Source organism: Pezoporus wallicus, unplaced genomic scaffold, assembly GCF_028554395.1.
Source record: "Pezoporus wallicus isolate ANWC-B61680 ecotype Strahan unplaced genomic scaffold, APGP_CSIRO_Pwel_v1 contig_8725, whole genome shotgun sequence".
In the NCBI taxonomy this organism is placed as follows: Eukaryota; Metazoa; Chordata; class Aves; order Psittaciformes; family Psittacidae; genus Pezoporus; species Pezoporus wallicus.
The window spans coordinates 134,570-149,066 of record NW_026638227.1 but is presented as its reverse complement, the minus strand read 5'-3'; the positions used below and the strand labels follow the sequence as shown (position 1 = coordinate 149,066).

At 63.0% G+C, this 14,497-nt stretch overlaps 1 protein-coding gene across 1 annotated transcript; it reads right to left on the bottom strand.

Annotated features, from left to right (window-relative positions):
- Nucleotides 1-6,081: 6,081 nt before the first annotated feature.
- On the bottom strand, nucleotides 6,082-8,196 carry FZD2 (frizzled class receptor 2). Its single transcript, XM_057410032.1, has one exon. The coding sequence runs from the start codon at nucleotides 7,919-7,921 to the stop codon at nucleotides 6,248-6,250; it is 1,674 nt and encodes a 557-aa protein (XP_057266015.1). The 5' UTR covers nucleotides 7,922-8,196; the 3' UTR covers nucleotides 6,082-6,247.
- Between the last annotated feature and the right edge of the window lie 6,301 nt (nucleotides 8,197-14,497).

The window sequence follows — 14,497 nt, the reverse complement described above, 5'->3', positions numbered from 1 at the left end:
TTCCGGGGAAGGGTTCCGAGGCATGACGGGAGTTGTAGTCCCGGCGGCGGAGAGCTTGGTACGGAGGGGGCGTGGCCATGCGATGAATGGGCGTGGCCTGTGATGGGGCGTGGCCGGGGAGCCCCCGGCGCGGTTTGGGCAGATCCCGAGCCCCGGGGCCCCGCTGAGCCGCGGGGAGGGGGGGTGTCCCACCAGAACACCGGCACCCGGGTCCGAACTCCCCCACGCGGCGCCGGAGGGGGCTGCAGTGAATGCTTCCCCCCCGCCGCTGCGGGACCCCGGGGATGAAGGCGGGGACCCTCGAGTGGAGGGGCGCGGCGGGACAGGGTGCGCCCCCATCCCGGCACCGCTCCTGGTGAGCAGCACACGGTGGCAGAGGCCTTGGTGCGTTTCCCCCCCACCCCCGCCGTTCGCACCGCCCCTTCCCACGCCGGGAGCAGGGAGTGGGGCTGCGGGAATTCCCGCGATTCGGCAGAAAGACCCCAAAATCACCCCCCGAAACCCACCCGTGGCCACCCCCGTCCCTGACCCTGCCCCAGACGAGCTGGGGTGAGCACCCCCGCGGATCGGCGCCTGCCCACCACTGCAAAAGCAGATTTAACACCGTGAAGGTTCAGTTTGATCTCAAACAGGGAGCAGCAGCAGCCCCCCAGGATTCAGGGAGCCCCCACCCCCGTGCCATCGCACCCACCTGGGGGTGACAGCTCAAGGACAGGCAGCGTTCGGTGTGGGGAGATGGCAACAGACGCAGGGACTTATCCCTGCGGTGAGCAAGGCTTTGCACCTCAACCATGGGGCTGGCTCTGAGACCAGACCCACCGCACAGCTCATCCCACCGATGGCAGCCCGATCCCACAGCACCGGCATAGATCCATCCCGTGTCCTCAGAACTGCGGCTAAAGAAACACCTCAAAACTGGAGGGACGACTCATTTTGGGTTCTTAAACCAGACACCGGATTTAATGAATCCCTCCCCCCCCAAGACCAAAGAGCATTAAATGGGTTTTGAACCACGGTTTGCAGAAGATAAAACCAACAACCCCCGTTCGCCTCCGAACCCCGCGGGCGGGTGCCACAGCGGGCAGCAGAGGGTGATGCAGGCAAAGGCACGGCCCTGCGACGCTGCCTGAGATCCATTCCTCACCGCATCCCTCCATCACCCTGTCCATCCATCCCTCCATCCATCCATCCCTCCCTCCATCCCCCCGTCCATCCATCCATGGTCTGTGCATGGCGTGTGCGTGCACACGGGAAGGTGAGCCTGGGGTGTGAGCATGTGTACGGGGGGTGCCGCCAACATGGGGAGATGTGCATACATGTGGGGTGTGCATGCATGGCTGGGTAACATGCACACACGCAGTCCATGTGCATGTGTGCACCATGGCATGCTGCTGTAAACGTGCACGGAGCATCCCTGCAATGGGGAATCCTGAGTTTTGGGGGATGCTCCATCATGGGCAACACGTGTGTCCCCTCATTGCACACGTGTGCACAGACCCGTGTGTTCCTGCTCGAGGACAAGCTCCCTTGTGACACGCACCCTCCCCCTCCGCACCGCCCCTTGCACACCCCTTGTGCACGCACAGCCCCGTCCCCTTGCACACCCCCTTACACACGTTCCCCCACACACAACGACGCACTCCCCTTCGCACCTCCCCCCTCGCTCCCCTCCCCCCGCCGGGCCCCTCCCGCCCCTGATCGGCTCCAGCTGCAAAAACATTCCCGCATCCAGCGGCGACCCCGCCTCCGGAGCCGCCCCCGACCGGGCACATCCCATCCCCATCCCCATCCTGCCCCATCCCATCCTCTGGGTGAGCTGTTGGAGGGAGGTGGGGAACAGTGTCCATCTGTCCCATGTTCTCCGGGATGGAGATGGGGTCCCATGCCCACCCCATCCACCTTCCATCCATCCACCATCTTCAAGAAGGATGTTGGGAGACGGCTGTTCTCCAGGAGGTGCAGCAGGACAGGGATGGATCCCTTGTTCACGCATCCCTTGTCCATCCGTTTCTCTGGATTGGGTGCTGGACAGAAGTGAGGAACCATGTCCATCCATCCTATGTCCTTCAGGAGGTACACCAGGATGGAGAGGGGTCCCATGCCCACCCATCCCACCTCCATCCATCCTCCATCCTCCAAGAGGGATATTGGGATGGATATGGGGAAACACATCTCTGTGTCCCGTGTTTTCCAAGAAGGATGCTGGGAATGATACAGCACATCTCATCTCCTAGTCCCAAGCTCTCCAGGGGGCCCCTGGGATGGGGTGGTGGCCCCACATCCTCCCCCCCCTTCAGGCATGACCCCTGCACGGAGATGGGGTCCCACATAGCTCATGGCCAGGGCAGGACGTCGGGAGAGAGGCGGGATCCTTCCCTCTGCCGCGGGAAGCCCACCCTTGGCCGGAGCCATCCCGGCTGCCGGGGGACACGTCCTGCACTCGGGCCCCTCCGGCTCCTTTAAGAGCGGCGCCGCCGGGAGCCCGATTTAGCCCGCCGCCGCCTGTCCCCGCTGGAGCCGGGCCAGGCGCTGCCGGCCCCGGCCAGATCCCGCCCCAGCGCCCGCGGCTGGGGGGGTACAGCGGGGTCGGGGAGGTCCGGGGGCACCCCGGGGGGCTCTCGGACCAGGGGGGACCGTCCCCGTGGCCTCGAGTCTTGCTGGCTTCGTCCTGGAGGTTGAGGTGCATCGAGCCGTGCGCAGGCAGCTGTGTCCTCACTGGGACCCTGGGGGATGTCACACCGTTAACGGGTAATAGCAGTGAGCGGTGGGTCACCGGGAGCTGTCCCTCATCGTATCCCTGCTCCTTGTCACCTCCTGCTGCCACCCCTCCACATCACTGCTGGGGACACAGGACAAGAAGGGACAGGGACCCCTGTGCCCCGAGGGCATTGTCACCCGGTGCTGAGCTGGTGGGACAGTCCCCATGGACAGAGCGGGGACCCCAGGAGACAGGGGATGGATCAAACCAGGGGACAGGGGAGCCTGAGGGCCATGGGGACAGGACAGCCAATGGAACGAGCCCCCAGGGGGACAGGAGAGCCCATGGATGTGGGGACAGGAACCTATGGTTTGGAGGATAGGACAGCCAGGGAACAGGAGTGACCCCAGCCTGGGGGACAGAAGCACTGAGACAGCCAATTCTGGGGGCATCCCATGACCCATTCTTCCCTCAGTGAGACCAGTCCCCCCCTCCAGCACCCACTTCTTGCACTGGTTTCACCCCTGGGGCTGTGTCCCTGCTGGGGTGGAGCTCAGCCCCATCACCCCACGGCGGCTCCTCCTGGGGACCCCCCTGTCCCCATCCCCACCAGGGAGCCCTGTGAGCTTCCAGGCACTGGTGTGATGAGTTGCATGTGCTCTGGGGCCAGGCTGCACTTCAGTTGAGTTCTGCTGCCTCGGGCAGCTGTGAAAACAGAGCGGCGCTCATCAGGGGACATCAAAGGACCCCCAGCATGGCCGCTCAGGGAACACGGCAGGACCCGCCACTGGCGTTTGCTCCCTCTGCTTGGCTTAAGAGAGAAAGAGCAGGATGGGAGTCAGCAGCCTGGGAGGGCTGGTGTGCAGCCACAAGGTCCCTGTCCCCTGTCCCTGGGGTTAGTTGGGCATGCGGCTATCTGTTCTGTGGGTGACCCACACCAGGGGTAACCTGTCTCCAGGGTGACCCATCCCCAAGGAGCTCCATCTTTGGGGTGACCTGTCTCTGAGGTTAACCTGGTGCAGGGTGACCTGTCCCTGGGGTTAACCTGGTGCAGGGTGACCCACGGCTGGGGTGACAGCCCAGGGGACAGAGAGGACACACAATGACTGTGTCTCACAGACACCCTCCAGCTCCTTCCCCACTTGGACTGCAAATAGCTCCAAGAGCCAAAACCCTCCAAAAACCTCCAACTCGCACCAAAACCACCTCTGAGAGGCCCTGGGCTGAGCCACATGGATGCTGCTGGGGCAGGATCCAGCCCAACTCTCCAATTCTAAATCCAAACATCACAGGAGTCTGTGAGGCCGGTAAGAGGTGACATGGACACAACCCCACAGGTGGGTGCCAGAAGCACCCATGGGGTGCTCAGCACTCTCAGCACTCCCAGCACCCAGCCTCAGCTGCTGTAATCCCAGCTCTGTTTTCCATAAGCTGGGACACATAAACCTTGAAAAGCAAAACCATTTCCCAACTCCTGCATTCCTGGGTGGAGAGTTTACATTCCCCCTCGTCCCCCGGCGATCTGCGCTTCGCCTCTGGAAAACAAAGCAGCCTTGGGTGGGATCTGCCTGCTGGGGAGTGGGATCCTCCCCCCGGATAACAAGAACCAGCCCAAGGGCAGAGCAATCCCCATGGCAAGGGTGCATCCCCCACGTGATGGCACCTTTGGGTGCAGAGAGTTGAGGGCTGTGAGGGGGGTGATCCCCATCCCCTTGGCTCTATCGTCCTGCCAATGTCCCCACCAACGCGGTTTTCCCCCCTGGGAAGGAGCAAAAACATCACAGAGAAAATCACCCCCATTTTCCTCTTTTCATTCCCATTTTGGAAGGTGAAGGTGGGTTGGGGCCAGGGGGACCTGTCCCGGCCCTCAAACAGCTTCTCCAAACCATGGGAAGGGGGAAAAACCCTGGATATGGTTCCCCCCCTCTCCTCTTCCCCTTTCCAAGTCATCACTGGAAAATTAAACCGGATCCAAAGAGTTTTTCCTTTCCAAAATGTGCTGGAGAGGCGCTGCCTTAACCCCTTCGGCTCCTGCTTCCCTTTGCTGGAGAATTGGGATTTTTAATGGGGTTTTGGAATTATCCCAGGGTGTTGCTGGGGAAAGGGGAATGACTCAATCCCCCCCCCCTCCCCCCATCCCAATGCGTCTTTGTTGCCGGAGGATCCAACACCCTGAAATGCTGGCGACAGGAGCTGAGGCTTCCTGGAGCTGGTCCTGGGTCGACGCTTCCCGGGTCTCCCTCTCCATTTTGGGAAGAGTATTTTTGGTTGATTTCAGTGCAGTGCAGCTGATTAAATCCATCCTTCCCTTCCCAGAGACCCGCTCAGGCCTCTCCAGCTGCAAACGTCCCATAGCCCAGCCCCAGCATCGCCCAGATCCCAACAAGCCCAACTGAAGCTGGGACCCACTTCCCTCCAGAGACTCGGAATCAGGGGACCACGCACAGCCCAACCCCCCTGATCCTGTAGGAAATGTCAGCTCTTTTCTCCAGAGGGGGCACAGGAGGGGTCCCCCCCTCCCTCTACAACCCAAAAGTTCCTTACTTTGGGGTTAAATAGATCCTTTTCCCGCTGCAAAGCGCTTTGTTCCAGCTGGAGGGAGCCGCTGGCTCATCCCCGCAGTGCGATGGAAGCGGGGGGCCCGGCAGCGCCCATGGGACCCCCCCAGTTTAATTTCTTACTTTTTGGGAGGGAAATAAAGCAGCCCTAAGGAAGAAGTTACCGGTTGGTTTTACTCGTTTGTATTTGCAGGACGGCTTAAAAAGGGATTTGGGAGGAGAAGTCTGTGGCCGAGCAGGGGACAGGCGGGGACCCCAGCCAGGGACACACAAACACAGCCCGGTCCTGCGGGAGCCAGCAAAGGGGCGGGGGGGGGGGGGGGAAATCAACTTTCCTTGGGGAGTTTCCAAGGGAAAGAAGAAAAAAAAGGATTTTCATTGGGGTTTTGTCTTTTTCCCCCCTTTTTCGGGGGCTGGCAGGGCAGGGAAGGGCCGGAGTGGGCAGGAGCCATTCCCGATCTCGTTGCCTTTCCCGTTCCTCGGCCATTGCGGCACCGCGGGGAGGGGGAACCCGACAGCATCGAGTGGGGAGACGAAGTTAGGACCCTTGCCCAGGTTCAGAAGGGTATTTTTTCCCTTTCCCCTGCTTTTTTCTCCTCCTTTCTCCCTCCCTTTCCTCTTGCTCAGTTTTCCTCTCCTTTTTCTCGTTTTCCTCTCCTTTTTGCCTCTCCCTGTTTTTTCCTAATTTTTTTATATTTTCACCTTTTCTCCCCCTTTTCTTTTTCCTCTCCTTTTGCGCTTCCCCCCTTCTCTTTTCTCTTTCCCCCTCGTTTTTCTCCTTTTTTTCCCCTCCTATTTTACCATGTTTTAAATAGAAATATATAATTAATTTTACAAATGCTATTTACAGGTTTAATTACAAAAAAAAAATTAAAGAGAAAGAGACACCCCTCAGACGTTAATAATCTAAAAATAAAAAATATATAATAACCCCCCCAAAAAAAACCCAATGAAAAGCAAAGGGCAGCGGAGGTGGCTGGCACAGGGGGGGTCACACCGTGGTCTCGCCTTGCTTGCTGTTGGTGAGCCGCGTGTAGAACTTCCTCCACGAGTGCAGGGTTTTACCCGACCATATCCAAAAGCCGGAGGTGATGCCCACGATGAGAGTCATGAGATACTTGATCATGTAGACGGTGAAGTCAGGGGTCATGCGGGGGGTGAAGTGGAGCGGGCAGGGGATGGCCAAGCTCTTGCAGTTCTGACTGATCCAGCTGCGCTCCCAGTGCTCACGGAAAGCCTGCTCGTAGAAGTAACACGCGATGACGATGGTGGCCGGGACTGTGTAGAGGACGCTGAAGACCCCGATGCGAACCATCAATCGCTCCAACTTCTCTGTTTTGGTCCCTCCATGTTTCATGATGGTGCGGATGCGGAAGAGGGAGACAAAGCCAGCCAGGAGGAAGGAGGTACCAATGAAAAGGTAGACAAAGAGTGGGGCCAACACGAAGCCCCGGAGAGGGTCGATGTTGTTGAGGCCCACGAAGCAGACGCCGCTCAGCAGGTCCCCATCGATCTGCCCCATGGCCAGGATGGTGATGGTCTTGACAGCCGGCACAGCCCAGGCGGCCAAGTGGAAGTACTGGGAGTTGGCCTCGATGGCCTCGTGGCCCCACTTCATGCCAGCAGCCAGGAACCAGGTGAGGGACAGGATGACCCACCAGATCGAGCTGGCCATGCTGAAGAAGTAGAGCATCATGAAGAGGATGGTGCAACCTTCCTTCTTGGTGCCCTGTACCACCGTGCGGTAGCCATCCTCCTGGAAACGCTCGTTGCAGACCACCCTTTCCTCCAGCACAAAGCCAGCGATGTAGGCCACCGACACCATGGTGTAACACCCTGAAAGGAAGATGATGGGTCGCTCTGGGTAGCGGAAACGCTGCATGTCCACCAGGTAGGTGGTGACAGTGAAGAAGGTGGAGGCACAACACAAGACAGACCAGATGAGGATCCAGATACGGGCAAAACGGATCTCATCCTCATTGAAGAACATGTGGCCATCGGGACGGGTGGGCTCGCAGGGCGCTGCACAGTCCTTCTCACCCAAGAACTTGTAGTTGAGATAGCTGGGCACCTTCAGTGCCCGTGGGCAGTGGAAGGGGTGGTCGAGGGTGGCATAACGAGGGGCTCCTGGAGTACCCTGGCCGGCCAAGGGGGTGGCACTGGTGAGCAGCGCTGGTGAGCTGCCATCCTCAGAATGGTTCTGCCCCACACAGATCTGCTCGGCGCCATGGCGGGGAAAGTTCTCACAGCGTAACCGCTCCGGCCATTGGAACCCAAATTTATTCATGAGGGCCTCACAGCCCTGGCGCGCGCGCTCACAGATGGAGCGGCATGGTGGAATGGCCTGCTCCAGCACCGTGCACACCGGCGCATACATGGAGCACAGGAAGAACTTGAGCTCCAACGAGCACTGCACCTTCACCAAGGGGTAGAACTGGTGGACCTCCAGCCCCGCGTCCTCCTGGTTGGTGTGACCCAGCAGGTTGGGCATGATGGTCTGGTTGTAGGCGATGTCGGTGCAGAGTGGGATGGAGATGGGTTGGCAGAAGCCGTGGTCGGGGATGGAGATGCCCTTCTCACCGTGCAGCTGGCTGCAGCATGGGGCAGGCGCGCTCAGCCCCACCAGCAGCCAGGCCAGGGCAGGCAGCGCGCTGGGGCGGCCCATGGTGCCCCGAGCTGCTGCGCCCGGGTTTACTGTGCCCGGTGCCCAGCCGGCCGCTCCTCCTGCCCGGCTCTGCCGTGCCCGGTGCTGCCTCTACGCCTCCTCGCGTCCGGAATTGCTGGTCCCCTGCTGCCTGGACGGCTCCCGGTGACTGGATACGCTCAAGTCCCGCCTGGATGACTCCCGGTGTCCCGCTCTACCGTGCGCGGCGGGACGGCTCCCGATGCTCGGACGTGGCGGTCCCGGTGTCCTGCTGCCCCGACGCGGTGCCCGGTGGCGGAGACCCGTGCGGGTGTCGGTGGGGGATGTGCGGAGGGGGGGTCCCGACGGGGTGCGGGATGCCGGGGCAGCGCAGCGGCCACACCGGACACTCCCGCCGCCTTTGTGCGGGGCAGCGCCGCGTCCCCACCGGGCGGAGCCGCCCCCCCGCGCCCCGCCCCCCCCGCTCCGCCAATCACATTCAAACGGCGCGGCCGCCCCGCCCCCCGCCGCCCCAGGCCCCGCCCCCAGCTGCCCCCCCCCCCCCCCTCCGTCGGACCCCCCCCAACAACTTTTTCTTGCCGTGAAAACTCCCCCCGCGGCATGGGGTCGGGACGGGGCCACGACGGAACCCCCGGGGCTGACCCCCCCCCCCCGGGCTGACCCCTCCCGGGCTGACCCCCCCCCGACACCCTGAACCAGTCCCCGCTTTAGTGTGCACCGGAGGGGATTCCCCCCCGCGGGCGCCCCGGCACCCACTCAGGTCCGGTCGTTCCCCCCTCCCAGGCCTTGGCCCCATAGCGTTCCTGAGGCCACACCGGGGTGCTGCCGGAGGGGGGACACAAGAGGGGTGAGGCCAAAATGTACTGGGGGGACTGGGACACACTGGAGGGATCTGGGGCACATTTGGAGGGAGCGGGGGCACACTGGCGTGGGCCAACACACACCGAGGAAGGGGAACTGGACACACGGGGAGTGATCAACACACTGGAGGGGGCACTGGGACACACGGGGAAGATGTGGGACACACTGGGGGGAATCAGGATACACTGAGGGGGGGGACTGGGACACACTGGGAGTGACTGGGACACCCAGAGACCCCCATCTGCGGAAGCACCCGCGGGCACTCACCCATGTTGGGGCAGGTTTGGCAGCGGTTGGGGGGGGGGGGGGACTGCCCTTCCCCGAGCACCATCCCAGGGAAGGGGCCTTGGGGGGCGCCCGGCGGGGACCGCTCGGTCCGGGGGGGTGCTGGGGCCCTGGTGCTGCCTCCCTGCCCCCCGCCCGCCCTCCCTTTCTCTGCCTTTCCTGTAACTTAAGCTTTTGTTGTGAGCGGGAGAAGCCCGGGCTCCCGTGAAAAGAGGCCCCACCGCCTTTCAGAGAGTAATTGAAACCATTGCGCGGCTCCGGGCCGAGGGGGAAGGGCAAGGGGGGCTCAGGAATCAAAGCCGGGGGGGGGAGAACTGGACCACTCGATGCGCACCCACTCCCGGCCCCCATCACCCCTGCTCTCCCCCCCCTCCTGTCACCGCGGCGCTTGGCAGGACACGGGGGGCCGGGATGGAATGAGGGGGTCCCCATGGCCCTGGATGAGGCAGGAATGGGGGAGCTGTGGGTGAAGCAGGGTGGGATGGATGGCACCCAGCCCACGGCCACAAACCCCAGCTCCCCTCGGGCCCATGGGTGCACGGTCTAGCTCCTGTGACACACCCCCCCCCGGTGTCCCCAACCTCGGGGGCTTTCGTCCCATCCTGGGGATGGAGGGGGATCGGGGGTGTCTGTGCAGCCACGTGGATTTTGGTTTCCTAAAAGCTTTGGATTTTGGCTTTTTCCAGGGGAGGGGGGATGTCACCTCCAGAGGGGGTGGCAGGGGCTGGCCCCACGCTCCTCATCCATCCTCCTGGGTGCTGTGGGGTGCTGGTGGACAAGGGGTGCCCAAGACCTCTGGGCACTGGGGACATGCAGGGACATGGTTCCATCCGGAGCAGGTGCTGAGGCCTCCTGGGGAGTGGGGAATGGCAGCAGACGTGTCAGCCAGCCCCAGGAGGGATCCCAGGGTGGGCTGGGGGTGCTGCCCAGGGGTGTCACCTTGTAGGGACATGCAGGGTGGCTGGGGAATCCCTTTGGTCTCATCATCCAGGAGTGCGGTGTCCTGCCCCCTCTCCAAAGGCTTCCCTGCGGGGGCCTGGGCAAAGGACAAGGACCCATCCTGGCACCCACAGGAGAGGGTGGGTGCTGCCCACAGGCCAGGCAGGGCATGACTGGGAGTATGGGACCAGCCCAGCTCCCCCTTGCAGCCCCCCCCCCAGGAGCTGCGCAGTGAGAGAGACACAGGAGTCCTGATCCCCCTCTGTTCCACTGTCTCTGCATCCCAGTACAGCACTGGGGAACACTGGTGACCCGATGCTGCCAGTCCCCTGCCTGCAGCACCCTGGGGTCCCCAGGTGGCCCATGGGTGCCACCACCTCCAGAGAGGTTGGTGGCTTCCATGTTCCTGCTGGAGCAGGACGTGGTCCCTATGGAGTCCCAGTCCGCAGGACTCCTCCAGTGCTGTGGGGTCCATGGGAGGACCAGGGATTGGAGCACCTCTGGAACCCCCCCAGGTCCTGTCCCAGCACCCCCAGCCCAGCCATGGGCACAAAGCGCAGGTCTGGCCCCTCTCTGAGCTCCCTCTCTGGGGCCAGGAGCCCCGGTGCACACTCAGGGTGAGACTGGGGCTGGCACAGCCACTGGCACCAGCCCCAGTCATGGCCCCACTCCTGGGCTGGAAGCCAGCGCCATCCGGAGGGCAATATTTTGAGGGGGGCTCCTGACAGCACCAGCTCCCACCTCCCCATCCCTTGGGGCTGGGAAGGAGAGTGAATCAGGGGACAGAGCGGTTGTGCCTGGCAATGCCAGGCAGGATGGGGACCCCTAGGGGTCCCCCAGGAGCTCAGGGGAAGGCCACCCCCCGGCCCCAGGCCCTGGCTTTGTTTGACACTTAAGGTCCTCTAATTAAAACCAGCCACAAAAGCGCTGGCTCAAGGTGCCAGTGGAGGAAGGGGGCTGTCACCACGGGAACAGAGGGATGGGTCCCCCTCCGTGCGTGAGTGGGCACACGAGTGCACATGCACATACGTGTGCATGCACACACAGAGCCCGCAGCAGTGTGACATGGGAGCAGGTCGGGGTGCTCCTGCTGCCACTGGCGGGTGTTTGCACGCCTGTGCCCAGAGCTGCTGCACACGCACTGTCCTATGGGCTGGGGAGGGCAGAGACCAGTGCCTGCTGTCCTCAGGACTGGTTTGTACTGGTCTAAACCGGTCTGATTGTCTGCAACGGATGTGGGGGTGGGACTGGTCTGTAGGCTGCCCCAGTCAGGTGAGCTGAGCCCTGGGTACGAGCCCCACTGAGGTGAGGGTCCGGCTGCGGGGCCCCAGGCGCGGTGACAGCCGGTGCCATGGTGTGGCCCGGACAAACCCCTCGCGGGGCCGGGCGGGTGCAGGGAGGGGGAAGTTGGCTTAAGCACACCTTGACCTTGCTGGCGGGGGACGCAGCCCCTCAGCTTGTCGGACACATCTCCTGCCAGGGCCGGCATTGAGAGCGCGGCAGCTCGCGCGCGGAGGAGCCGGCATGAAAAGGCAGCTTAGGCATCTCCTGCTGCGAGAGATGGATTAGGGGCTGCGGGGAGGGTCGGGGACTAGCGAGAGGCGCAGCCGCCGCGGCAAGCGGGGCAGGCTCCGTGCCGGTGGCTGCTTGGCTACAGGGGGCAAGGCCGGACACGGTGGTGGCTGCCGGGATGGGATGTGGACAGAGGCTCTTCATCTTGGACTGCAGCGATACGACAAGGGGTGATGGGTTCACCCTGAAACAGGGGAAGTTCAGGTTAGATCTAAGGCAGAAGCTCTTCCCTATGAGGGTGCTGAGGCACTGGCACAAGGTGCCCAGGGAAGCTGTGGCTGCCCCATCCCTGGCAGTGCTCAAGGCCAGGCAGGACACAGGGCTTGGAGCAAGCTGCTCCATTGGAAGGTGTTCCTGCCTCTGGCAGGGGGTTGAAACTGGAGGAGCTGTAAGGTCCCTTCCAACCCAAACCAAGCTGGAATTCTACCATCCTGCTGCATCCCACTGGCAGAAGAGGGCAGTGGGCAGGCCCAGCCGAGGGGTGTGGGGAGTCCCCTTATGGAGTTCTGGGCTCAGAGGCGGTGGGTGCAGGGCCAGGGCACCCGGGGCTGGCTGCACCAGTGTCCCCGTCCCCCCGCGGGTCCCCCCACACCCAGCTGTTGCTGTCAGGAGCTCGGTGTATTTTTAGAGCTGCAGGTCGAGCGGGGGCAGTTTGTGCCCATGGGGGGTGGGGGGGGGGGGGGGGGGGGGGGGGGGGGGGGGGGGGGGGGGGGGAGGCACCCCCTTTCTCCTCTGGTTTGGGGTTGGAAATACCCCTGGTGCTGGCAATGGGTGCTGGGGGTCTGTGCTAGCACCCCGGGCAGGGCTCTGCATTCCTGAGTGGCAGCGATGCCCCGTGTGGGCAGCCTGGGTGCTCCGTGCCCCCAGCACTGCTCCCCGTGTCTGGAGAGGGGCTCCCCACGGTGGGGGGGCCCCCATGGCCACCCCTCCCTGTCCTGGGAACAGCTGTGTCCCCACGGGTGGGGGTGGCCCTGCCAGCACCGGGCATGTGAAAGGAGGTGACAGAGCTGGCTGCTATTTATATCCAGCCCCTGTCAGGGCCGAGTGAGGGGGCACTGGTGAGCCCATGCCATGGGGCCAGGGTGGGCCTTAGGGTCCCCTGCCTGTCCCCTGGCACCACCCAGCTGCCCCTGTAGTGGGGCTGCAGTGGGGCCATGAGGCTTGTTCCGGCCTCCACGGTGTCTCGCAACCATTTCAAATGTCCCCAGCCCACCGGGGACACTGTGACACCCCTGTGCCGAGCAGGGACACAGAGCTATGCCTGATGGGGACATCAAACTGTCCCCGTGTCCATCACAGGCGTGGACTGATCCCTGTGTCACCCTTGGGGGTGTCACTGAACTGTGCTTGTCCCTGACAGCAGCATGAAGTTGTGCCCAAGAAGGACACTGAGCTGTCCCTGTGCCCAGCAGGGACATTGAGCCATGCCCGATGGGGACACTGACCCGTCCCCACATCCAGTGGGGACATTGAGCCACCCCTGTGCCCAGGGAGGGCACAGAACTGTGCCCGATGGGGACATTGAGCTGTCCCCAAGCCCAGCAGAGGACTGGACTGAGGTCTGTGCCCAAGGGTGGCATTGATCTGTCACTGTACCTGATGGTGGCAGGAAGCTGTGCCCAGCAAGGACACTGAGCTGTCCCCGTGCCCAGTCCCTCCAGGGTAGGGGGCATGGAGGGGGCAGAGTGGGGCAGGTTTGTCCCTGGCAGCCACACGTCCCCACTGGGACCAGCCCTCAGCATGAGGAGAAGCTGAGGGGGGCACATTCATTCTGAGCCCCCCCCCCCCCCCCCCCGGCCCCTCCCGCAGCCGCAGAGCGGGGCCGGGGCCGGGGCCGCAGCCCCCTCACAAAACTGCTTCAGAGGAGCAAGGAGGCACAGGCGCGGCTCATCCCACCCCAGGTCAGAAGGGCTCCATCTCCCTGCGGGCCACCCCGTGGAGGGTGGAGGCCCGTGGGTGGCTGGAGGTCCCACTGCCCACCTGATGGAGCAGGAGCTCCCTCTCGTGGGCACAGCCCCGGCGCTGACACCCCACGTTTGGGGGCTGCAGGGCTCGAGCGTCCCCTCGACTGCTGCTCCTATGTGGTGCGTGCCCTGGGCAGGGATCCCGGCTCCAACCTGCCCACCTGGACCTGTCTGGGTGCTTCGGGAGGACGAGGAGGGGACAGTCCCCTCGGAAAGCACAGTGGTAATTCCCAGGAGGAGGAAGGCTGCTCCCTCAGCGTCTCAGCTCCTCCACCCTCCATGGGGCCAAGTGCTCAAAGTATGAGGAGCTGCAGGGATGTCAGCAGGAGAGAGACCACGACCCATAAAGGGGAGAGGTTGTGGCAGCTGCTCCTCACCCGGTTGCTGCGCAAACCTGATGCAGGACGAGGTGGGTGACCCCGGTGCTGAGGTTTTTGTGGGAAGCTGAGCAAAGCACAGGCAGGCACCTGAGGGTTTTCTTAGGGCAATGAGGAGCAAATTCGAGCATTCTTCCACCCAGCAAAAGCTCTCAGAGCCACTGTGTGCAGGGGTCCCAGCTTTCAACCATGAGGCCCTCCTCAGTACACAGGGCTGACTGGTCCTGGGACAGAGCCAGGATTAGGGGGGTTTCACAGGGATGCTGAGGTGGGGGGGAAGGATGGAAGCAGCATCCCTCCTATCAAGTTAGACGGGGCACGAAGGAGCTCCGTGAAGGAGTTCCAGCAGTGCAGCCCAGCCTGGAACACTGCAGGGACACATCGAGAGAGCTCTGCTGCGGGCTGCAGAGCACAACCACGGCTTCGGCCCCCCTGCACCGACCCGCAGGGCAGCGCTCACTGTCCCAGGGGAGCAGCTCAGGGGCAGGTCCGTGGGCACATGGAGCTCGATCTGCGAACACGCTTCAGGCAAGTCCGTTGCCAGCATCTTTCTCCTCATCCTGCCTCGACTAGGCGGCAGAGGGCAGCACGCAAGAGGG